Raw genomic sequence first — 21,062 nt, 5'->3', positions numbered from 1 at the left:
TTTGGTGATATTAATGTGATGTACCTAAGTGCTGCCTTAATTCAGGATGTTTATCCTGCCTTAACTCAGGATGCTTATGTATGATGTTTGGAATCACGCTGGCAATTTCCTGTCACTTAGAGCTCATGTACTGAGTTCTACCCAGTGGCAGAGACCACTAAGTTGCTCTTAGGGCTTCCTGTTTCTTCTATAAGAACCGTGGGTTTCCACACAGAATCAGGTCTCCTTGGAAGAAATACGGAGTAGGCAAGACACAAAGGAGTAGCACATGGATGTTAAGACTTTTCTTCTTTCCTGTTGTTTTTTTTTTTTTTTTTACCTTTTTACTTTATATTGGAGCATAGTTGATTAACAATGTGTTAGTGTTAGGTGTACAGCAAAGTGATTCAGTTATACATATATGTGTATCTATTCTTTTTCAAATCTTTTCCCATTTAGGTTGTTACATAATATCCAGCAGAGTTTGCTGTGCTGTCCAGTAGGTTGAGACTTCTCTTCTTTCCTGTTGTTTCTAGAACCAAACTTCGTGTCATCTTATGACATCGGGAATTTCACCTACTTCTTTTTCCGTGAAAATGCCGTGGAGCATGACTGTGGGAAGACCGTGTTCTCCCGAGCTGCCCGGCTGTGCAAGAACGACATCGGGGGCCGGTTCCTGCTGGAGGACACGTGGACCACGTTCATGAAGGCCCGTCTCAACTGCTCTCGCCCTGGCGAGCTCCCTTTCTACTACAATGAGCTGCAGGGCACCTTCTTCCTGCCTGAGCTGGATCTGATCTATGGCATCTTTACCACCAATGTGTACGTAACTGGAAATCATTCCTTCCCTGCTTTACTACTCCTTCTGAATGAGTCTACTGTTCTCTGACCTTTGAGGTTTATAAGTTGCTTTAAAAGAAATCTTTCTTCTTTTACTGGGCTAACAGCCAAAAGAAATTTTGCGTATGAATTAAATGTTACAAAAAGTGATGTGATTTCTGAGACTGGTATTAGGAAAACAAAGCTAATCAGAAAGTTTTGATCGATCCTTATGTCATGGTAGCATCAAATTATTCTCTGTAAGGTTTTCCTTCATGATTTACCAATGTGCTCTGGGCGCTTTTTGAAATGCTGGAATGTATTAGATGTCTTTTTTTTTCCCCTATACACAAGTGATGTCACACATATGTCACTGCATAATGAAAACAGTGTTGTCTGGAGAGTTTGATCTTTGAGATAATGTAACTCTTACCTGGACCCCTGCTCATGTAGGAGATGCACCTTCTCATTTTCCCATAGCTGCACTGTAAACTATTCTTCTAGATGATGGCTAACTTAGGCATTTCTAAAATGATGATTCTACTTTTTAAATATTTTTGTAAAAATTACAGTATTTGATTTCTTGTGGGGAGGTGCTTCTATTTGGACTAGGCAAAGCATATGAAGTTGCCTGTCTTTCATTCACTCTTTGTCTGGTGGAGTGTAGATGAACCCCACAATTAATGTCCATTCTTAACTGATGTGTTAAGGCTCCACAAGACCACACCCCACCCCCAGGAATCACAGAGGCTCTGAGCTCCACTTTTCTCAGCATTGGCTGTGGGCATGATGGTTCTACAGTGTGGGTCCTACTTTGCATCACCTTTGAAATCTCTTAACTGGTGACCTAATGGTTTGGACAAAAGCCAAATATCTGTATCCAACATAAAGAATATGAAGCAGGATGGGTTAAAAGTGCCGATCCATGGGGTGGGATGACCAACCATCCAGGTTTGTCCTGGACTGCCCAGCTTTTAGCACCAAGGACAGCCCTGCATCCTGGGAAACCTCTCGGTCCTGGGCGAACGAGGACAGCCGGTCACCCTGTGATGTTTCCTCAGCTTCCGAGTCTTGCTAACTTACTTTTTCATCTCTTCTGCAATCAGAAGCTTGACCATGAATTGCATTTCTGAAGAATCACTTTATCTGCATCTTACTTCCTTCTTACATTCCCCTCCCGTTCTTCCTACAGCTGAGCTGAAGTGTTAACGTTCGCTTGATAATGACGTTTACTTGTGAAGGGTCTTCTTTGTGACATGAAGTTAGGAAAATTAGACTAAAATGGATGGCTCCCTCCCCCCGTCCCCAACCCCACTATGCCCATCTTTCCTGTAAATCTGGTTTTCAACCCCAGAGGTTATTTTCTCTCCTTGATACGTTTCTTTTGAAAAAAAAAAATCAGTGTATAGTTTCTGTTGATTTGCCTTCTGAAACCTTGTTTAAGAAATAGTATAGGCTGCACAAGATGGATGTTCACTTGTTCTGTTGACATCAGTTTTACACACAATGGGAGCTTGGCTTACTGAGCTGTTCATTCCCCTGGCTCCAGGCAAAAATGAACAATTTAAAAAGTTATAAAATTACTGTGTCTGGGCCATTCCAAGAGGGTGGATAGTCAATTTGGATACTTGCAAAAATATGTTTCAGACTATTCCAGATTAGTTGTTCAGTGTTTCAAATGCCCATCATTTGGAAATCATCCTATATGGGGCATCTATACTAACAGAAATAGAATTGCTAGACCTCCCTTCCTCTCTGGAATACTTATTCTCACTAGGTCTTGGGAACAACTTTCTGATCTTTTCATCTCTAATCCCATATGTTCTGCCTGTGCTCCCTCTCCTGTCTCTGCCTTGCTCTTACCCTCTCAGGAGGTGACCGCATTCTTGGTAAGACTTGCTCCAAATTGAAAGAAAATGACAGTTTGAGGTACAGGTTATGTCCTGTCTCTGAATTGATAACTAAAAATGCCCTGGCTAAGCTTTCTGGTGCTTTTGCCCATAGGGTTGGTTTGTCCCTGTATATTCATCAAGGTCCCTAGCACTGGGGAATGGGGATAAAGTTCATTCTTCCAGCACATTCTATCCCTAGCGCTGTGGGGTTTTCTCAAACCTTGGGACATGAGTTGGGCTGCAGGAAATGGTACACTCCTGCAACAGAATCTCTGAAGGTTTTGCCTGTGTTTTTCCTGGAAATCTAAAAATGCTGGCTCTCAGATAATGTAGTAGGAGGAGTGGGAGAGGGCGAAACTTTTGATTTCTCTTCCTTCCTTAGGAGATGTAGAGCTAGGAGGAAGTTCTCTACTTTTCTGCCAGCGGCTTCCAGCAGATTAAGGAAGGAAACTCTAAGTTCCCATATTGTTGGGCTCACCAAGGGCCGGGGGGCTACCTCCACTTTTACCTGCCTGGGCTTTAAACAAGTAAAGAAATAAAACAGAGCATTAGATGAAGGCCACGTTATCACCATCACTACTGATAGAGCCCAGCTTGTAATATGTGATTGAAGGTCTGTTAGCCAAATGGGCTTATGACTACCGACCCCAGCTTTAATCAGACGCATCCACAAGGTCACAGTAGTCTAGACCTGGGCTGACCTCCCCTGCATGCAGGGACAGGCAGGAGAAGGTGAATGCGCAGTTCTAGTGGGCAGGGCTATCCCAGGAAGAGCAGGGGAAGAGCTCCTGGGGAGTCACCCATGTCCTTGCTCCCCACCCTTCTCAGATCACCACAAGTTAAAGGGCAGAGGGAGAACAGGAAAGTGTGTGTGTATGTGTTGTGCACATTGGCATACATGTGCTGTACCGATGGGCCTTAGCTCACTGAGGGGCAAAAAGAAGTATCCACCAACACCTGTCAGGGATGCTCAGGCTGACAGCCATGGGGACATCCACAGTGACACCAGAGAACCCGCCCAGCCCCCTTCAGAGTGAGTGAACACGGTAAACTGGGAAATGGAAAGCCAGCAAGGAGACAATACATTTCTTCTCTTCCTGGGAAGAAGCATAGCAATGGGGTCAAAGGCATGAACCCCTGGACCCCATGTAAATCCTGCTTTACTTCCCCTCAGCCTGTGACTTGGGTTCAGTAACCTCCCTGTGCTTTTGTTCCTACATCTGTCAAATCAGGCTGGTCTCAGGGTCTAGAGGTTCCCTGTGATAAATAAGATGCTCCCTTTCAGGCACTTAGCAGAGGGCTCAGGGAGGTGTTATTAACACTCCGCCCGCAACTGTCACTGTGCCAGGGCCAAGGCGTGGTCACCTGGTCCCCAGGTAGAACCCCTCCTGTGGGTCTGGCTGGTCATTATTGCTCCAGCAGAGCTGTCTTCAACTTCTCGCTGAAGTCCAGTCACGTGTCCAAAGGCTAATTCTTCCTTACACAATTTGACTTCTCATCTTCTTAAAAAAAGAGTAAAATTAACAATATGAATAAGTTCATATTTATCGGTTATCAGTTTATTTGCCGGCAGTGAGGGGTACGCGTCTTCCCACCAGACTCTTCTCTGTGCTGGAGCTTCCAGAGGGAACACGCACCCCTGCTCTCAAGGCTCTAACCTTCCATGGGGGTGTTTTTTATTACCATCCACATAGAGCTGTCACAAAGAATTCACAAATTTCCCTTTTTGGTACCAACCCACCTGGGGTTTCAGTCCTACTCCCCCATTTAGTGGCTGGGTGATTTGGGGCAGTTGTCTTGACCTCACTGGGTCCCAATTTCCTAACAATGAATTTCCCCTACCTTATGAAGCTTAAATGAGTTGGAGTTTGTAAAGCCTTTAGAAGGTGTCTACCACCTATTCAGTATTTTTCAGATGAACCAAGTTTAAGGTAGATATTTCCATTTTGGAGTTTCTTGGCTTTTTCTTTGATTCAGCGGGGGGGGGGGGGGAAATGGATAAGCAGACATGTCATTAGCTAAAAGAATTAACACGAAATTTTAAAACCATAGCTAAGCTCACAATGCAGATTTATTTAACAACAAAAAATATTGCTGTTTCCACTTAGTAAAGGGCATGGGACTCTGAGAGCCTCTCATTTATAGCCTTCAATTCTGCACAGTTTGAATTCTAAATTAAGGCTTCAAGATGTCCTGTGTCAGTGCTGTGTCAAATGTTTCTCTCTGACCCTTTGAATTTAAAATTCTTTTTAAATTAAAAAAATATAGATAGATAGATTTTATATATATATATATATATATATATATATATATATATATATATGAAGGGTCTCTGATAGGCACTTTTTCCAAAATGCTTTTAGTTGGTATTTTTTAAAGGATAGCATATAACCACAACGATCTGGGGCTTTTTTAAAAAGCAGCAGCAGCAGCTTGCCCCACTGCCAGCTAAAGTAAGCGGATGAACAGGTGGGGAGAGCCCTGCTAGGCTGATGAGGAGTCCATCCACGGGAGGAGAAAGTCTTTTCCCTTCAGGAATTCAGAAGGCATAACATACAGCTCCTCAAAAGCCTTTGTCATTCCCCCTGTGGCCGGGTGAATTCATCTCATCTGGCAGGATTATGAGCGTCATAACTGCTAAATACCCTTGTTCCTAGAGTGAAGTGTTTGTTCCCCTATAAAGAAACCCCAGGGGGACACGGTTCACTGCTTCAGCTTCATCCTCGGGGTGTTTAGGAGACTAATGGTGAGTCTTCCCCTAGAAGGTGCTTCCTTGGCCCCCAGGGCCCGTGGGAGGACAGCGATCGCAGCGGGGCTTTCTGACCTGCCTTCTCCTTTCTCTTCCTCGGCTCCCAGGAACAGCATTGCTGCCTCCGCCGTGTGCGTCTTCAACCTCAGCGCCATCTCACAGGCCTTTAACGGGCCCTTCAAGTACCAGGAGAGCTCTCGGTCCGCCTGGCTCCCGTATCCCAACCCTAACCCCAACTTCCAGGTAATTCTGGGGACAAAGGGGCACTCTTCCCATTGTTCCCCCACATAGCATGCAGAGTCCTTGTGTAGACAGACTGGCTGGGGCGATTTAACCCCCCAGCACATGCACAGTAAGGCTGTGAGCCACTGCCACCCAGCCCCTGGGGACAGCCCCACACTCGGCTTGTCTCATGTAAATAGACCGAGGCCTTTTGTCTACTGAGGCGCCTGACCGAAAAAGGGCCTTTTGTCAGCTGTGACGCCTGAGCCTGGACTGAAAAAGGCCAGCATAATGCAGCAGGTTGGGAGTCCAAGCTTCAATTAGTACTAATGATGGTGGACTCTGTGTACCCAGAAGCTCTGACTCCTAATGAATGATGCTGTAATGAGTGGGGTCCAGGACACAGAGCAGTGGAGATGCACAAGCAGAATTTGAGCTCTAATTGGGAATGTGGTGAGATTTCCCGTTGAGGTGAATGGGATGTGATGGGGCAGCTGTGAGGGAATAAAGAGCAGGTGGAGGCCATTCATGTACAAATCACAAAATTGCCACATGTTCAAGCTGTAAGGGGCTCTGTACATCATCTCCTCTCATATACCCATGTTCAGAAGAAGCTGAAACCCAAAGAGATGAAGCCATCTACTCATGTTTGGTCAGTCAGCAAGTGTATTAGTCAGCTCGGGCTGCTGTAACAAAATACCACAGATGGGAAATTTATTTTCTTGTGATTCTGGCGGCTAGAAGTCCATGATCAAGGTTCTGACCAATTCACTTTCTGCCGAGAGCTCCCTTCCTAGCTTGTAGACGACCACCTTCTCACTGTGACCTCATGTGGCTTTTTTTTCCTCAGTGAACATGGAGTGACACTAATCCTATGAGATCAGGGGCCCACCCTTATGACCTCATTTGACCTCAGTCACTTCCTTAGAGACTCCAACCCCAAATACAGCCACCCTGAGGGTTAGGGTTTCAACATATGAATTTTGGGGAGACACAGACATTCATGCATAACAGCAGGCTTCCCTTGAGGGCCTTTCTTCTGAGAAGAACTTTCATAGCATTGGCATCATCATCATCATGGGTGTAATTTTTAGAACCACCAAGTTCCAGACACTGGGCTCAGTGCTTCCCACGTATCTTGTCGCATTCTGGCAACTGTGCTATGATTGGTAACAGCTTCTCCCACAGACAGAGACGGACATTCGTTGAACCTCAGAGCACGTAATTAGGCCAAGGACACTGGCTGATTAGTGGCTGAGCTGGGTTCCCAACCCCAGTCCTCAGATACAAAGCCTCAACCTCTTCTGACTAGAGAAACTTTAGTTTCGTAACTAATCAGTACTAGAACTGGGTCCTGTATCTAGGCCTCAAAATTCTGATGGGTTTGTTATCCCAACACATGAAACCTCTCTGGCTTTTGAGAAAACTGCTAGTAGGGAAAAGTTCAGTTACTTTACACTTTACTTGGACTTTGGCAGGTACCATTCAATTCTAATTGTTTTGAGTTTTTTTTTTTTTTTTTTTTTTTTTTTTTCCTAAAGATCACAGGGCTGGCAATTGGGATGGGTTTACACGTCCACTTTACCACTTACTGCTTTACTTAGGAAAATAATTTAGCATCTCCCATCCTAATTTTCATCAATAAAATGAAGAAGGAGGACTATTTTAGGGTTATTTATTTTTAGGTGCTTTGTCTTATTTTCTCTTCTCAGCAGCTCTATGAAGTGGCGTCATTAGCCCCACTTATAAGTCAGGAAACTGAGTGATCAGATTTATATTTGTTATCCAAGCCTTGCTACTAACCAAGTTCAGTACTAGACAAAGAAATTGAGGCAAGCTGACAGTTTAGTGGGAACCAAACATGAAGTAGTCACTTTTCCTGATATATACAGTTTATATAATTATTAACTGAACACTGACTCTCTTTGCCCCATTGTTGAGTCTCTGCATCTTAACCTCACCTGTGTCCCCTGGATCTTGGGTAATGTAACTGTTTAAAAAGGCCCTTTGTAAAAACCATGAAGGTAAAATATATCATTCCCTTTAAGAAAGTCCATTGTAAAATCCTGAAGTTTAAAAAAAAATTAACAAAGATGTTCACCATACTTATAGGGTTCTTTTAATGTCTTGACGTTTCAATTGCAAATGTCTTCACGGTGAACAGTGACTTAACAAATTTTGTGATGCCTAACCGACTCCACACAGTGGATAACTTATAGCCCCTTTGACTGGATATATTTGTAGCACACAGCAAATCCCCTCATTTCCTGAGTCCACGGGCATCTGGTTTTATAATGCCAGGGCTTACTCATGTTTATGAGATGGGAGTTGGGCCATGCAGTGTGATGAATGAAACCTGCAGAATGTGGCGTGACTTTCAGGCAGGGAGCTTGCTTACCTGAGTGTGTCTTCTTTGGGTAGAATTTAAGATGTGCACAGACTTAAAAGCTTTTGCAGAGCAAAGGAAAACATAAACAAGATGAAAAGACAACCCTCAGAATGGGAGAAAATATTTGAAAATGAAGCAACTGACAAAGGATTAATCTCCAAAATATACAAGCAGCACATGCAGCTCAATATCAAAAAAACAAACAACCCAATCCAAAAATGGACAGAAGATCTAAATAGATATTTCTCCAAAGAAGATATACAGATTGCCAACAAACACATAAAAGGGTGCTCAACATCACTAATCATTAGAGAAATGCAAATCAAAACTACAATGAGATATCACCTCACACCAGTCAGAATGGCCATCATCAAAAAATCTAGCAACAATAAATGCTGGAGAGAGTGTGGAGAAAAGGGAACCCTCTTGCACTGTTGGTGGGAATGTAAATTGATACAGCCACTATGAAGAACAGTATGGAGGGTTCTTAAAAGACTAAAAATAGAACTACCATAAGACCCAGCAATCTCACTACTGGGCACATACCCTGAGAAAACCATAATTCAAAAAGAGTCATGTACCACAATGTTCATTGCAGCTCTATTTACAAGAGCCAGGAAATGGAAGCAACCTAAGTGTCCGTCAACAGATGAATGGATAAAGAAGATGTGGAACATATATACAATGGAATATTACTCAGCCATAAAAAGAAACGAAATTGAGTTATTTGTAGTGAGGTGGATGGACCTAGAGTGTGTTATACAGAGTGAAGTAAGTCAGAAAGAGAAAAATAAATACTGTATGCTAACTATGGAATCTTAAAAAAAAAAAAAAGGATTCTGAAGAACCTAGGTGCAGGACAGGAATAAAGATGCAGATGTAGAGAATGGACTTGAGGACACAGGGAGGGGGAAGTGTAAGCTGGGACGAAGTGAGAGATATAGATTATGGTGATTCTTTGTATAATTCCTAGTGCAAGTAGGTACCAAATGTTTTCTTTCGGTTTACCATACTTGATAACCGTGCTAACTTAAGGCAAGCTTACTGACTTCCATGAGACCATCTAGGCAAGCATAGGGTGGCAATATGTTTTGAATTAAGGATCCCTTCACTAGTTGTGTATAATGGACCTTATGTTTGCAATAACCAACAGTTAGAAGTGGTTAGATTTTTTTTATTATTGTTTGCCTACTGACATTTGGAATTTTATGCAGTACTTATGTACTAGAAGTATCTAATTAATTAGGAGAACAGAAACATGATTCAGGTTCAGGAGGAAGAATGGGTTAGGAGGAACAATGCATAATTTTTCAAGATTTGATACAGAAATCTCAATTGAAAACAATAACAAAACGAAACAAAGTATTATTTTTATTAGTTGCAATCTAGAAACCACGGTAGGTGGTGCTGTGAAAGGCTGCCCTGTTAGAGGCTGCAGTCCCCGAAGTCACCCAGGCTCTGAGCCCTCACTAGGAAAAGCATCAGTCACTTCCAGAAAACATTATTCAGATCCAGTGGCACACCTGCAGTGGGACAGACTCTGCTGGTTTTGATTACCACCAATCAAAAGTGATGGAACCAAAATGGAAAACAGACCCTCAAAAGTGGTCAGGCAGATGAGGAGGCCACTGCTGGAGGACCAGATGGAGGAACTTGGTCACGCCATCAGCACCCTTTGGTACAGGATACATGTTTGCAGCAAGATGGGAGGAAGGGTACCATCAAAATCAGACCCTCTCAGCATGAGGCTAGGTGATTGTGGACTTGCCCACCAAGGGTTGGCAAGCTAGGATGAGGATGGGTCTGTCATCCTTGAAAAAAATAAACAAGAATGCAAGTATTATTGTATTAAGAATTAGTACAAGTATTGATCTTATTACTTTCAGAGGTGTTAGCAACACAACCATTATGGCTGGTAAGCCACAGGAGGACGATGGCTGTGTTTTTACTATTTTTATTGTTTTCCTCTTGCACAGAGTACCCAGGGTGTCACACAGACACTGCAGGAGCCCAGTGTATAAGGCACGGTGAGAAAATTCGCAGCCCATTAGAGAGCTAAGTGGGTTCCTTATGATCCAAAAAATATATGCTATAAATTTAAATAGCTTTCAAAATGTCTGAAAAAGAATCCTTGGGTGAGATATTCATTATAGACTGGCAAAAGAAACCAGGACACTGTGGAGTATAGGGTATAGTTTAAAACCAGTTCTTGGCTAAAGATTTTGTCAGTCGGTTCCAACCTGTGGGGTTTTTTCCCACACCACCAAGAAATTCTCCAACACCAGCTGGGTGTCCAACAGGTCAACTCAATTCCGACACTGTTCACCCAGAGATAGCATCTGATCTGACAGGTGGAGGGCTCAGTCCTGCAAGACTCTGCCCTTGAGCCCCACTTCAGACGCCATTCTGAAGTCCAGGTAACCACCCATGCTTCTGTCCTGTGGGCTACAGGTGGAACATTCCAAGGTTCATTAGGTTCATTAATTGGCTGGAGAGGCTCACAGAACTCAAACATTTTACGTACTAGATCACTGGTTTATTCTAAAGGACACAACTCAGGAAGAGCCAGATGGAAGAGGTTCACAGGGCAAGTAGGGCAAGGTATGCGGAAAGGGCGTGGAGCTCTTTCTGAGGTGGGTACGCTCCCTGAACCTCCACTTGTTCACCAATCCGGAAGCTCTGAGAGCTCCATCCTTTGGGGTTTTTATGGAGGCTTCCCTATAGGCATGATTGATGAAATCATTTGGTCACTGGTGATGGATTCAACCTCCAGCACCTTTCTCCTTCCTGGAGGTCAAGGTGGTGAGACTGAAAGTTCCAACCCTCTAATCACATGGTTGGGTCCCCTGAGGACTAGCCCCCATCATTAGGTGAGGTCCAAAAGTCACCTTATTAACATAACAAAAGGCACCTGTATTGCTCTCATCACTTAGGAAATTTCAAGGGTTTTAGGAGCTCTGTGACAGAACAGGGACAAAGACCAAATATATATTTCTTATTATAAATCACGATATCACAGTGACAATTCAGGTTGCTGATTTAAGTAAGTTAAGCGTCGTGAAAACAACAAGGAACAGTCGGGGTTCCTGCTCTGAAGCCCCAGCCCACCCAGGCCTCTGCGTCACTTAGGTCCCCAGATTCTTCAAGAGCAGCCAGAGGTCCTCAGTTGTATATTATGTCTCCTGATTCTTCTGATGCCAATTTTTTACACGGTGCATAGAAAACAAAACCTGCATGCAAACTTCACCCAGCAGTCAGATTGCTCGTTGCTACCTGTGACTTAAGTATTGCTGCTGATTTCAGGAATAGAAAACCGCCAAACACTGACTCTCAGAACTAGAACTCACCTGGATAGACTTCAGAGCATTTTGTAACACATTTGTCAACAGGCAATGTCTCTGTCCTCTAAGTGTTACTGTTAAATATGTTAATTATGGAAAATCTCCTGGCACACCCCCCTGCCCCAATACCACTGCTATGTATTCACCCACTGATTCCTTCCTCCCTTTATTTATTAATTCATTCCCTCTGGCCCCTGCAGCTCAATGGCCCATAGAATTGCTGCCCTGCTACTAGACGGACACATTGACCATTTACCATTGTTTGAATGGCTTCTCTGTGCCAGGCACACGGCCTTGTTCCTTAGCACTTATAGTTACTTTCAATTAATTTACAAATGCTCTCCACTGATAGTCTCAGTTGGCCTCACAACAGCCCTGTGAAGTGAGCAAAGGAAGTGTTTTTCTAGCCACCTTATAGGTAAAGAGGCAGAGGCTGAGAGGCAGGGTCTCACCTGAAACCACAGAGCTGTACCCTTCACCTTCACCTGACCATCCCACCACCTGGTACCTGGGGCCCCTGCAAGGGTCTGACATTAAACTAAGCATTAGACCAGTCTTGGAATCCATTTTGCTCCAAGATACTTTAATTCTAAATCAGCGTATCATTTTATGGCATGTAGGATATTTTATCAAGTGCTACAAAAATACCGTCTATTCTTAAAAAGCCATATCCATCTTATACTTTTGCACCTCTAACCTATTATAAAACCAAATATTAGAAATGACATGTTATAAAGGTAGTTTCAGATGGTATGAAGAGGGAAATTCATTTCCATCAAACCTACTTCTATGAAGTTCTGCCGAGGATCAGCCTTTATTGGTACCACAATTTAAAGTTTATGAAAGAAATGAGAAAGCTTGGTGATAATTTTCTGATTCTATGTTCTGCCCCAGGAAAGCTTTGCTTGCTTTCCTACCCCTCTTTTAACCTCATCCTTGCCCAGGACCATCCTACCTAACACCTGCCAGCCTTTTCGCAGCACAGCTCTGAGTTTAATTCTCAGCAATTACCAGGCCTATTTTTTTTTTTCCCTGTGTATCACAGATTCCTCTTTGTGGTATTTCTTCTACCTGAGAATCTTCTTCCTTCCTTCCTATTTCCTTCTGATTTCTTCCTTTACACTCTTCTCTCTGCCCATCTCCCTTCCTTTATCTTACTCCCCTCTCTTCTTGAAAATTCATCACTGTTGGGGAGAAAGAAAGTTTCCTCTGCCCTTCTAGATTCTTCTGACCAGTCTAAGAATTAAATTGACATGAGACAGATTAACAGGAGAAAATCCAACAAAAGTTTAATAACATGTATATATGGGAGGGACCCAGGAAAACTGAGTAACTCACTCAAGTGGCCGAAACCCTCATCTTAAATACCATCTTTAGCTAAAGACGAAAAAGCATGTTGAGGGTAGTAGTTTGAGACTTCAAAGGGGACAAAAGTAATTGACCTGGAGATAGAAAAGCAAATGCTTGGTAAATAAGTGTTTGCTGGGCATACAGAGACAATGGGACCCAGAGTGGGCTCTGATCTCTAGGCCCTGCTAAGTTTCTCCCACCACACTTAGCCCATATTCTTTGCTGATACCTCTGGAGATAGCTCTATTCCAGGAACAGGGCCTCCATCTAAATTTTTTAGGCATTTAGGGGGAAGGTCAAAGTTTCTTCCTGAGTCTATTGGGCCTTCGTTGTTTTCAGCTTGAAATAATCCACATGCCAGAGAGACATTTTGGGGTGGAAAGTTTTGCTCCCCTGCCCCATGTTTTTTCTCAGATGCTTGACTCTGTGAACTTTTTGGTTCTTCTAGCTCAGAATATGAGCACAAAGCAATAAGGCCAGCCCAGTGTTTTGTAGCCCATGTAAAAGACAGTAGAACAATATCACATAGTTTACAGATTAAAATGACCTAATTCTATCTTCGTGGAATCCATGTCTTGCTTATAAACCCACCATTCCAAGGAAAACTAGCAAATCTACATGATGCATTTGATTGCTGTGTTTTCCATCTGGGAACCTGATTTATCTGACAGATTAAGTAGTATGCACTCAGCCAGACAGCTCCCAAGGGACTCCACAGGTGATGAGGAGATTTTCTGTATATGCTATTGGAATTGAAGTTAACAACGACTTCTACTCCATTTTTTTCAAGCTTTTGATCATTCATTTATTTTTCTTTAACTTTTTATTGTATATTGGAGTGTAATTGGCTAACAATGTTGTGTTTCAGGTGTACAGCAAAGTGATTCGGTTAAACATATACACGTAGCTATTCTTTTTCAAATTATTTTCCCATTTCGGTTGTTATACAACATTGAGCAGAGTTCCCTGTGCTATCCAGTAGGTCCTTGTTAGTTATCCATTTTAAATATAGCAGTGTGTACATGTCAGTCACAAACTCCCTGACTATCCCTCCCCCCCCATCCCACCCACTGGTAACCATAAGTTGATTCTCTAAGTCTGTGAGTCTGTTTCTGTTTTGTAGATAAGTTCATTTGTTCTCATCGTTCATTTATGATGGGAGTGAAGAGACTCCCCAAATATAACAAGTTCAAACCTAAAATGGAAGGAACACCAAGGATGGAGACTTTGGCAGAAATGGAGAAGGGAGCACATTGACCCACTCAGGTGTTCAGATTCCCAGTTGCCCTCCAGCTGGGGTGGCTGATTCCAGTAACTGCATGTCTTCTTCTGCAGTGCGGCACCATGGACCAGGGCCTGTATGTGAACCTGACAGAAAGGAACCTGCAGGACGCTCAGAAGTTCATCCTGATGCATGAGGTGGTGCAACCAGTGACTGCAGTGCCCTCCTTCATGGAGGACAACAGCCGCTTTTCCCACGTGGCCGTCGACCTGGTGCAGGGCAGGGACGCGCTCATCCACATCATTTATTTGGCCACAGGTAGGAGCTCGCCCTCCTCTGAGGAGCTTTCTATCACCTCCTGATTTTGTGTTTTAAGTTCTAAACATGAGATCTCAATGTCAAGCTTTGGGCCTGTCTTCTTTTCTCCAAGCATCAAAGCCCAGTATGCTTCTTTATCTTCGTCATCCTCCGAAAATAATCACATCATCTTTTTTCACTGTGTTAGTTATCATTTTTATTGGAAAACCAATGCCTGATTTCTTTCTTTCAATTTCATTGAAGTATAGTTGATTTACAGTGTTGTGTTAATTTCTGCTCTGCAGCAAAGGGATTCAGTTATATATGTGTGTGTGTATTCTTCTTTGTGTTCTTTTACATTATGGTTTATCACAAGATATTGAATATAGTTCCTGGTGCTATACAGTAAGACCTTGTCGTTTATCCATAATATGTATACTATTATGCATCTGCTAATCCCAAACTCCTAATCCTTCCCTCCTTCACCCCCCATCCCCTTTGGCAACCACAAGTCTGTTCTCTATGTCTGTGAGTCTGTTTCTGTTTCATAGATAAGTTCATTTGTGTCGTGTTTTAGATTCCACATATAAGTAATATATGGTATTTGTCTTTCTCTTTCTGACTTACTCTGCTTAGTATCATAATCTCTAGGTCCATCCATGTTGCTGAAAATGACATTATTGCACTCTTTTTTATGGTTGGGTAATATTCCATTGTGTATATATATATATATATATATATATATAAAATCATATCTTTATCCATTCATCTGTTGGTGGACAGGATGTTTCCATGTCTTGGCTATTGTAAATACTGATTTCTTAACTAGTATTTCTCAACTACTCATAAAATACATCTTTTCTTGGAAAGACCATTTTAATTCAGATAATTTAAGACAGTGAAATTTGTTAGAGGACACTGTTTGGTGAAACATTATCCTGAGATTGTCATATGATTTCCAGTTGGTTTACAAACAGTGCTCACAGCAATATATTCCTGTTGTAGGATTGTAGGTAGAAGCATTCTGAAGAATATGTTTGGGGGCATAAATAAGAAAATACTTTACAGAAAACACAGGCAACAATGCTTATCAAATTATCAGTGACAACTAGACCTCTTTGGTTTCCACAGTAACTCACCTGTTGAAGGCAGGTTCCATCTCTGTTCATTACATGAACAGCGCCAGGTGCCCTAGGCTGGCCTCGTGGCTGGGTCTTAGTTTTACAGACTTGCCCAGCTCTTTCTTGCTTCAGGTCCTCCCGTATAGAAAATCCTGCTTTGTGAAGTCCACCCCATCCTTACATCCTCTGTCCAATGTTTTGTATAGTTGGCACTTTTTCATAGAACACAGTTTCCACTGTTGTTGTTAATAATATCTTATATCCATCAGTTGGTTAATTTTATTTACAAAGTTGCTAAGATTTACTGAGCTTTTACTATTTTGCGGTTCATCTGAGTGCTGATGAGTGAGATGGTGAGCAGACCAGCAGCATCTTGCTCTATATTCCTGCAGGGACAGCACATAATGAACCAACCACTAAGGAAATCTTGAGAAGTGATGCCAAGTTTATGCAGTGGGTGTGACTAAAGTGATGTGGTAGGAGAGCCAGGAAGGCTCCTGTGCTTGGCTGATGAGGTTAAGCTGAGAGCTGACCAAGGAGGAAGAGCTGGCTTTGCACAAGGAGGGACACAGCCAAAGAGCCTGATGCAACAGTGGCCAGCTGTGGCCTGTGCTGCTGTGTGGTCAGCTCAGCTAAGGACAGAGATGTGACCATTGCATCACCAAAGGAGGCCACTGGTGCCTCTAAAGGTCAGTCTGAGGGGGGAGTGGGGGACAGGGAGGGAGCATGGAGCAGGTTAGGGGGAAACAGCTACCATGAGCAAGGCTTCCGGAAGCTATTCAGTGAAGGCCTGTAGAAGATTGATATGTTAGCCTGAGGGGATGGGACCTCAAGTCTGTTTTAAGAGCAGGTAAGGAATTATCATCACAGTGTCTATCTTGCTCACCAGAGCCTAAGAAGGAACCATGACACTTTTTCTGCTATTTTCATCTTAATTCCCCGATAGGGTGTGGTAGCTTGAGGAAAGAAAGAAATGGATCTCTCCAAAATTTTCCTGTTTTATTTTTTCCCATAAATATTCTGGTTGATGCCACAGAGAATAGAGTCCTCTTGGAAATCTAGGAGGCTGTCGAGTTCCTCATCAGCACTTGGAGGAGGGATGGTGAAGGGAGATGGGCTGGTCCTAGCAGGCCTGGGTAGGTCAGCACAGAGCAGCCTATGGCCTCAACTTGAGAAACCTGACCTAGTCCACAACCAAGGCCATGGGAAGGTCATGTTTGTTTCTTTTTTACTTATTGGTTTGTAGATGGCCATCTTCTTGCTGTGTCCTCACTTGGTGGCGAGAGAGATCATGTCTCTCCTGTCTCTTCTTATAAGGGCACTAATCCCATCATGGGGCTCCACTCTCATGACTTAATTACCTCCTAAAGACCCCACCTCCAAATATCATTGCTTTGAAGATTAGGGCTTCAGTGTGAATTTTGGGACGACACTCACATTCACTCCATAGCAATAAGCAACTTGTTCTATCAACTTAAAACATGGCCACTGGGATAAAATATTTGAGGATCTTTATTACAAACAACATGTTTGAACAGAATCTAAATCAAATTCCAACAAAACAACTTAGATAAATTACCAATCTGAGATTAAATTATAGTCAGCATCTGTGGCTTTTTAAATAGTACAGCCTTCTAGAAACTTGTTTGCTCAAGTCTGTTTTGAATGATCTCATGATTGGGCTGCTGCTCTTCCCCTCCACCGCTGGTTCCCATCCCCTCCCACGCTAAAGCTAGGGGGATTAGCTCAGCCTGAAGTAGCTATGGTTACCCCAGGCTGTCTGATCCTGGCTCCAGGTTTGCAGTTCTCATTCTGATAATGATAGACCGCAAGCCACTCCGCAAATATGTCCTACAGAGATTCACTTTTTTGTTCTGCAGACCTGATTTGTTGCTTTTGTTTTAATCTACTGCCTGTCTGTAAATTCAGTCATGGCATAGCAAGATGTACTAACAGCAATCACAGGATGGGATTATGGGGAACGATGCCATACATAGAACTCTTCTGCAGTTTCCATGACTGAGAGGTTGTTTGTTAAACTCAAGGGGAAGGGGTTTTGCAGTGGGTGAAGGCCCCTTTCAGCAGAGAAATAACCATGGATACATGGAGTCCCAAAGAGAGCCCTGCTCCCAACCACATGAAGGGACTCAGGGCAGACAAGCAGAGTTCTCCTAGCATCTGGATACATAGATGGTATTTAAGTTTGTTTAGACTAGTTTGATTATTCTAACTTTAGGACCTCTTAACGTACAAATTTCATGTCTCAACCAAGTTCTGGATCTTTTCATTTATCTCTTATAGCACTGATGAATACATTTTGAAGGTGATCTCTTCTTTTACAAGTTTTAGTTCAGAATAAAATTTAGCTTTAAAGGATAACATTTTTAATGATCCAGCAGATAGCTTTCTTCTTTATTTCCAAGGCATTGAAATGTAAAAATGGAATATTAGAAAGAATATCCAAAAACACCAGTCTGTTTTAACTAAACCAGCTAAGAGCTGAACAACTCCTAACAAGTAGGGATGACAAAGATTACAGAATTTGACCTTTAAAATTCAGAAGGCTGATGTTTATGTGGCCTTTTATTTATATCTTGCCCAAGTAGTTTACATCAAGTCAAACCTTGGATGCATTTTACAATAAACTGAGTCCACATGCTGTACCTTATTCAGGAATTAATAAGTGCTCAGCCGACAGAGCATGAGGGTAACATTCACAACCAGTGAATGTGAAGATGGAATACTTCTTAACTTGCTAATAAAATCAGTTTGATATCTTGGGTTTGGGAATCAGGTTTTGTGATAACTTATTTTCTCTCACCTGGAGTTTACTTGAATAAGCACAAATTGGAGAACACCTGTCCATGGCCATTTGAAAACTGGTTAATTTTATTTGTCAGTATTATCTAAAAATTGAAGTGAAAAAACCTCTGTTCATTGTGCAGTTCACTTTGCTTCTTGCAGCTTGAATGGCATTTCCCTGCTGGCCACCAGGGAAGGCTGTTTGACTCTGGGGTCACCCCCCTGAGTCAAACAGCCTTTCCCGGACCCCTTCTGGGTCTGTTTTCATGCTACTCCCATCTCTCTCCTGTTGGAAATCCGGCTGCGATTAGGCACATTATCTGTGCCATGACTGTGTTGATACTTTGTAAGTTATTTCTTTGAAGGTCTTCTCAGAGCAGGAGGCCAAATGGCAATGGTAACTCCTTTAGGATATTTATGACTGGAGATCTATACGTGGCTGTGTCTTATATCCAAACAGCTGCTCAGTGCCTCTGTACAAAGATAAAATTAGCATCATGTTGACCATCCGCGTATTCTGGGAATCTTGATTTGCGGAACCCTGTCTCTTCTGGCACCTCTCCCTCTGTGATATTCCTTTGCCAGCTCCATGTGTTCTCTCTGCCCCTCACCTATGGCTGTTGCTCTGCCCTTAGCTATGGTTGTTCTAATTCTATGGTATCTCCCTGGAAATACCATTCAGCTTCAGAGTTTCTACTGTCCTCTCTAGGGTGAAATATGTTACTTTATTTTCACTTGATCTCAATTCCACTGTGTCTACCAATCTTCCTCTTCTCCCATATGCTTTCTTGCTTTTGTTCAGGTACCAAGTTCTATAGTTTTGAAGCCTCTGCCACCTCTGCTAACCATTTATTTATTTATTTATTTCCATAACTGTTTATTCCCTTAACTCAACCCTTCTTATTTCTGGAGCGCTATTTTAGACCAGTGTCAGTTCATTGAGGGCATGGCTAAGACTCACCTTGAGGGCATGAGAAATGTGGGTTCCTGAGCCCAACCCCATGAGATTCTGATTCAGCACGGAGAGTGGGGTGTTTCTAACAGGATCCCAGATCAACTCAATGCTGGACATTTCTGGTCCATATTTAAGTATTGCTGTTCTAGAGGAAATAATAGTTTTGTTTTGTTTGTTTCTTTCATTTTTTTTTTAAATTTAGAATCACTTCTCTATAATAAATGTACCTTGCCTCTCTCTGTGCTTGGGCCCTGACATTATCGTGATTGATTTCTAATTGTTTGTGATGCAGATATAAAATCTGTTATCCAACATGAGCAGAGCAGACATGTTTACAGTTCATCTCCATAGTTGCTGGTATGATTTGCTAACTAGTTAGCAAAACAGATGTGACTTGATTTGAAAGAAAATGTTTTAGGATGCAGCAAGCTGATACAGAATGACTAAAATATATCAGGCTAAAAAAAAAGTCAGAAATCATATGTAATAGAACCTGGTGATCTAGTCAGGGACAGGCAAATATACCAGGAATGATTTCTCTGAAATAAACGAAGAACTGAGACTGTACATTTCAAAGCACACCATATTTGAACAATATTGACTCAAAATAAAAGAACACTGAATGTAGTCAGGTTAAGTCTTTAAATTGCAAAAGTAAAGAAATAATTATTCAGGTACTCAGGAGAAAAAAATACCTACAAATGGAAAAAAATGTTAGATGGTTCCAGAACACTCTCTAACTGCATAAATCTGTGAAATGTGGTCAAAAATATTCTGAAAAAAAAAGAAAATATGAATCAAGAGTATTATATTCAACCAGGAATAAAGAAAACAAGTAGACATGCTGCAAAATGAAAATCTCAAGCAATAGAATAAATACCAGGAGTGTCTTTTACAAGCAAAAAACAAGGCTAATTACTGGCTAGATTCAGCCAGACAAATGATGGAGAAGCTTTGAGAAAGAAAGGAAAACAAAATAAAACAAAATAATGGAACACTCAAGACCAGATTTCAAGTAAAGCAATATATGTAAAAATTGGAGGAAAATTGAATGTGACTCAAGAGTTTCATTCTAGGCTAATCTTTCCTTCAAAAATAAAGGTACATGGAGAATTTAGGGATATAGCATCTATCAAAACAAAGAACCTTGATTTCTAGTTAAAGAAGAATATCAGGACAGAAGTCATGGAAAAAGGGTGGGTGGTGAGCTGAGGATCCATTTTAATTTCAGATGAAAGAAAAAATAAAGTGTCCTATAGAACATGAAGGGCTCTGAGAGCTGGTGAAGCATCGTGTATACAGAACACTCAGAGAAGGTCCATGAACTGGACATGTCTTAAGCCCCTCCTCAGATTTCCTTGACCTTCCTTTCTCCTGGACCCTCAGCCTTTTGCTCCATCTCAGCTGCCACCTGGGCTGATAAATGCCTGGGCAGGACCATGAGGTTCTTCCCACTGGTGCTGACCAGCTGGTGGCCAGGCCCTCGTGCCACTTCTGGACATGGATGAGACATCACACCACTGGTCTGGGATATAGCTTCTCAAGCAGATGCTAAAGGATCTGGGAGAGATACAACGCGGAAGTGCAGGGTACTAACTCCCTTGAGGCTAATCTCCACCAACAAGAGGAAGGATATGGGAAGAAACCACCTAATAAATTCCTTTCTCTTTTTTCCTTCCAATGGGCTATTCATGAACTCAATGGGTTCTTCACGTAGCCGAGCAGATACCTCTTTGTGGCTCAGCATACAGGAGTGGCCCATGGTGACCCTTCATGGGGCACTACTCCCCTCTTCCTGCTGTATCTCTTCCCTCACTCACACAGCCCTGGGGTTGTACCCCTAACAATACATCAGCTTCTAATCCTTGCTTCATACTCTGCTTTCTATGCAATCACACTAAGGAAGAATTCACCCAACCATGTA

General features: G+C 42.4%; 1 protein-coding gene across 1 annotated transcript in view; it reads left to right on the top strand.

Annotated features, from left to right (window-relative positions):
• Positions 1 to 21,062, top strand: part of SEMA5A (semaphorin 5A) — a 304,838-nt gene that overhangs the window by 165,964 nt on the left and 117,812 nt on the right. The window contains exons 7-9 of the mRNA XM_060091583.1: positions 516 to 801; positions 5,547 to 5,682; positions 14,077 to 14,281. Coding sequence (XP_059947566.1) covers positions 516 to 801; positions 5,547 to 5,682; positions 14,077 to 14,281 — 627 coding nt within the window. The remainder of the gene's footprint in view (positions 1 to 515; positions 802 to 5,546; positions 5,683 to 14,076; positions 14,282 to 21,062) is intronic.

The sequence above is a fragment of the Mesoplodon densirostris genome, chromosome 3 (genome assembly GCF_025265405.1).
Source record: "Mesoplodon densirostris isolate mMesDen1 chromosome 3, mMesDen1 primary haplotype, whole genome shotgun sequence".
Taxonomy (NCBI): domain Eukaryota; kingdom Metazoa; phylum Chordata; class Mammalia; order Artiodactyla; family Ziphiidae; genus Mesoplodon; species Mesoplodon densirostris.
The sequence above is the reverse complement of the archived record's forward strand: the minus strand, read 5'-3'. Positions and strand labels throughout refer to the sequence as shown.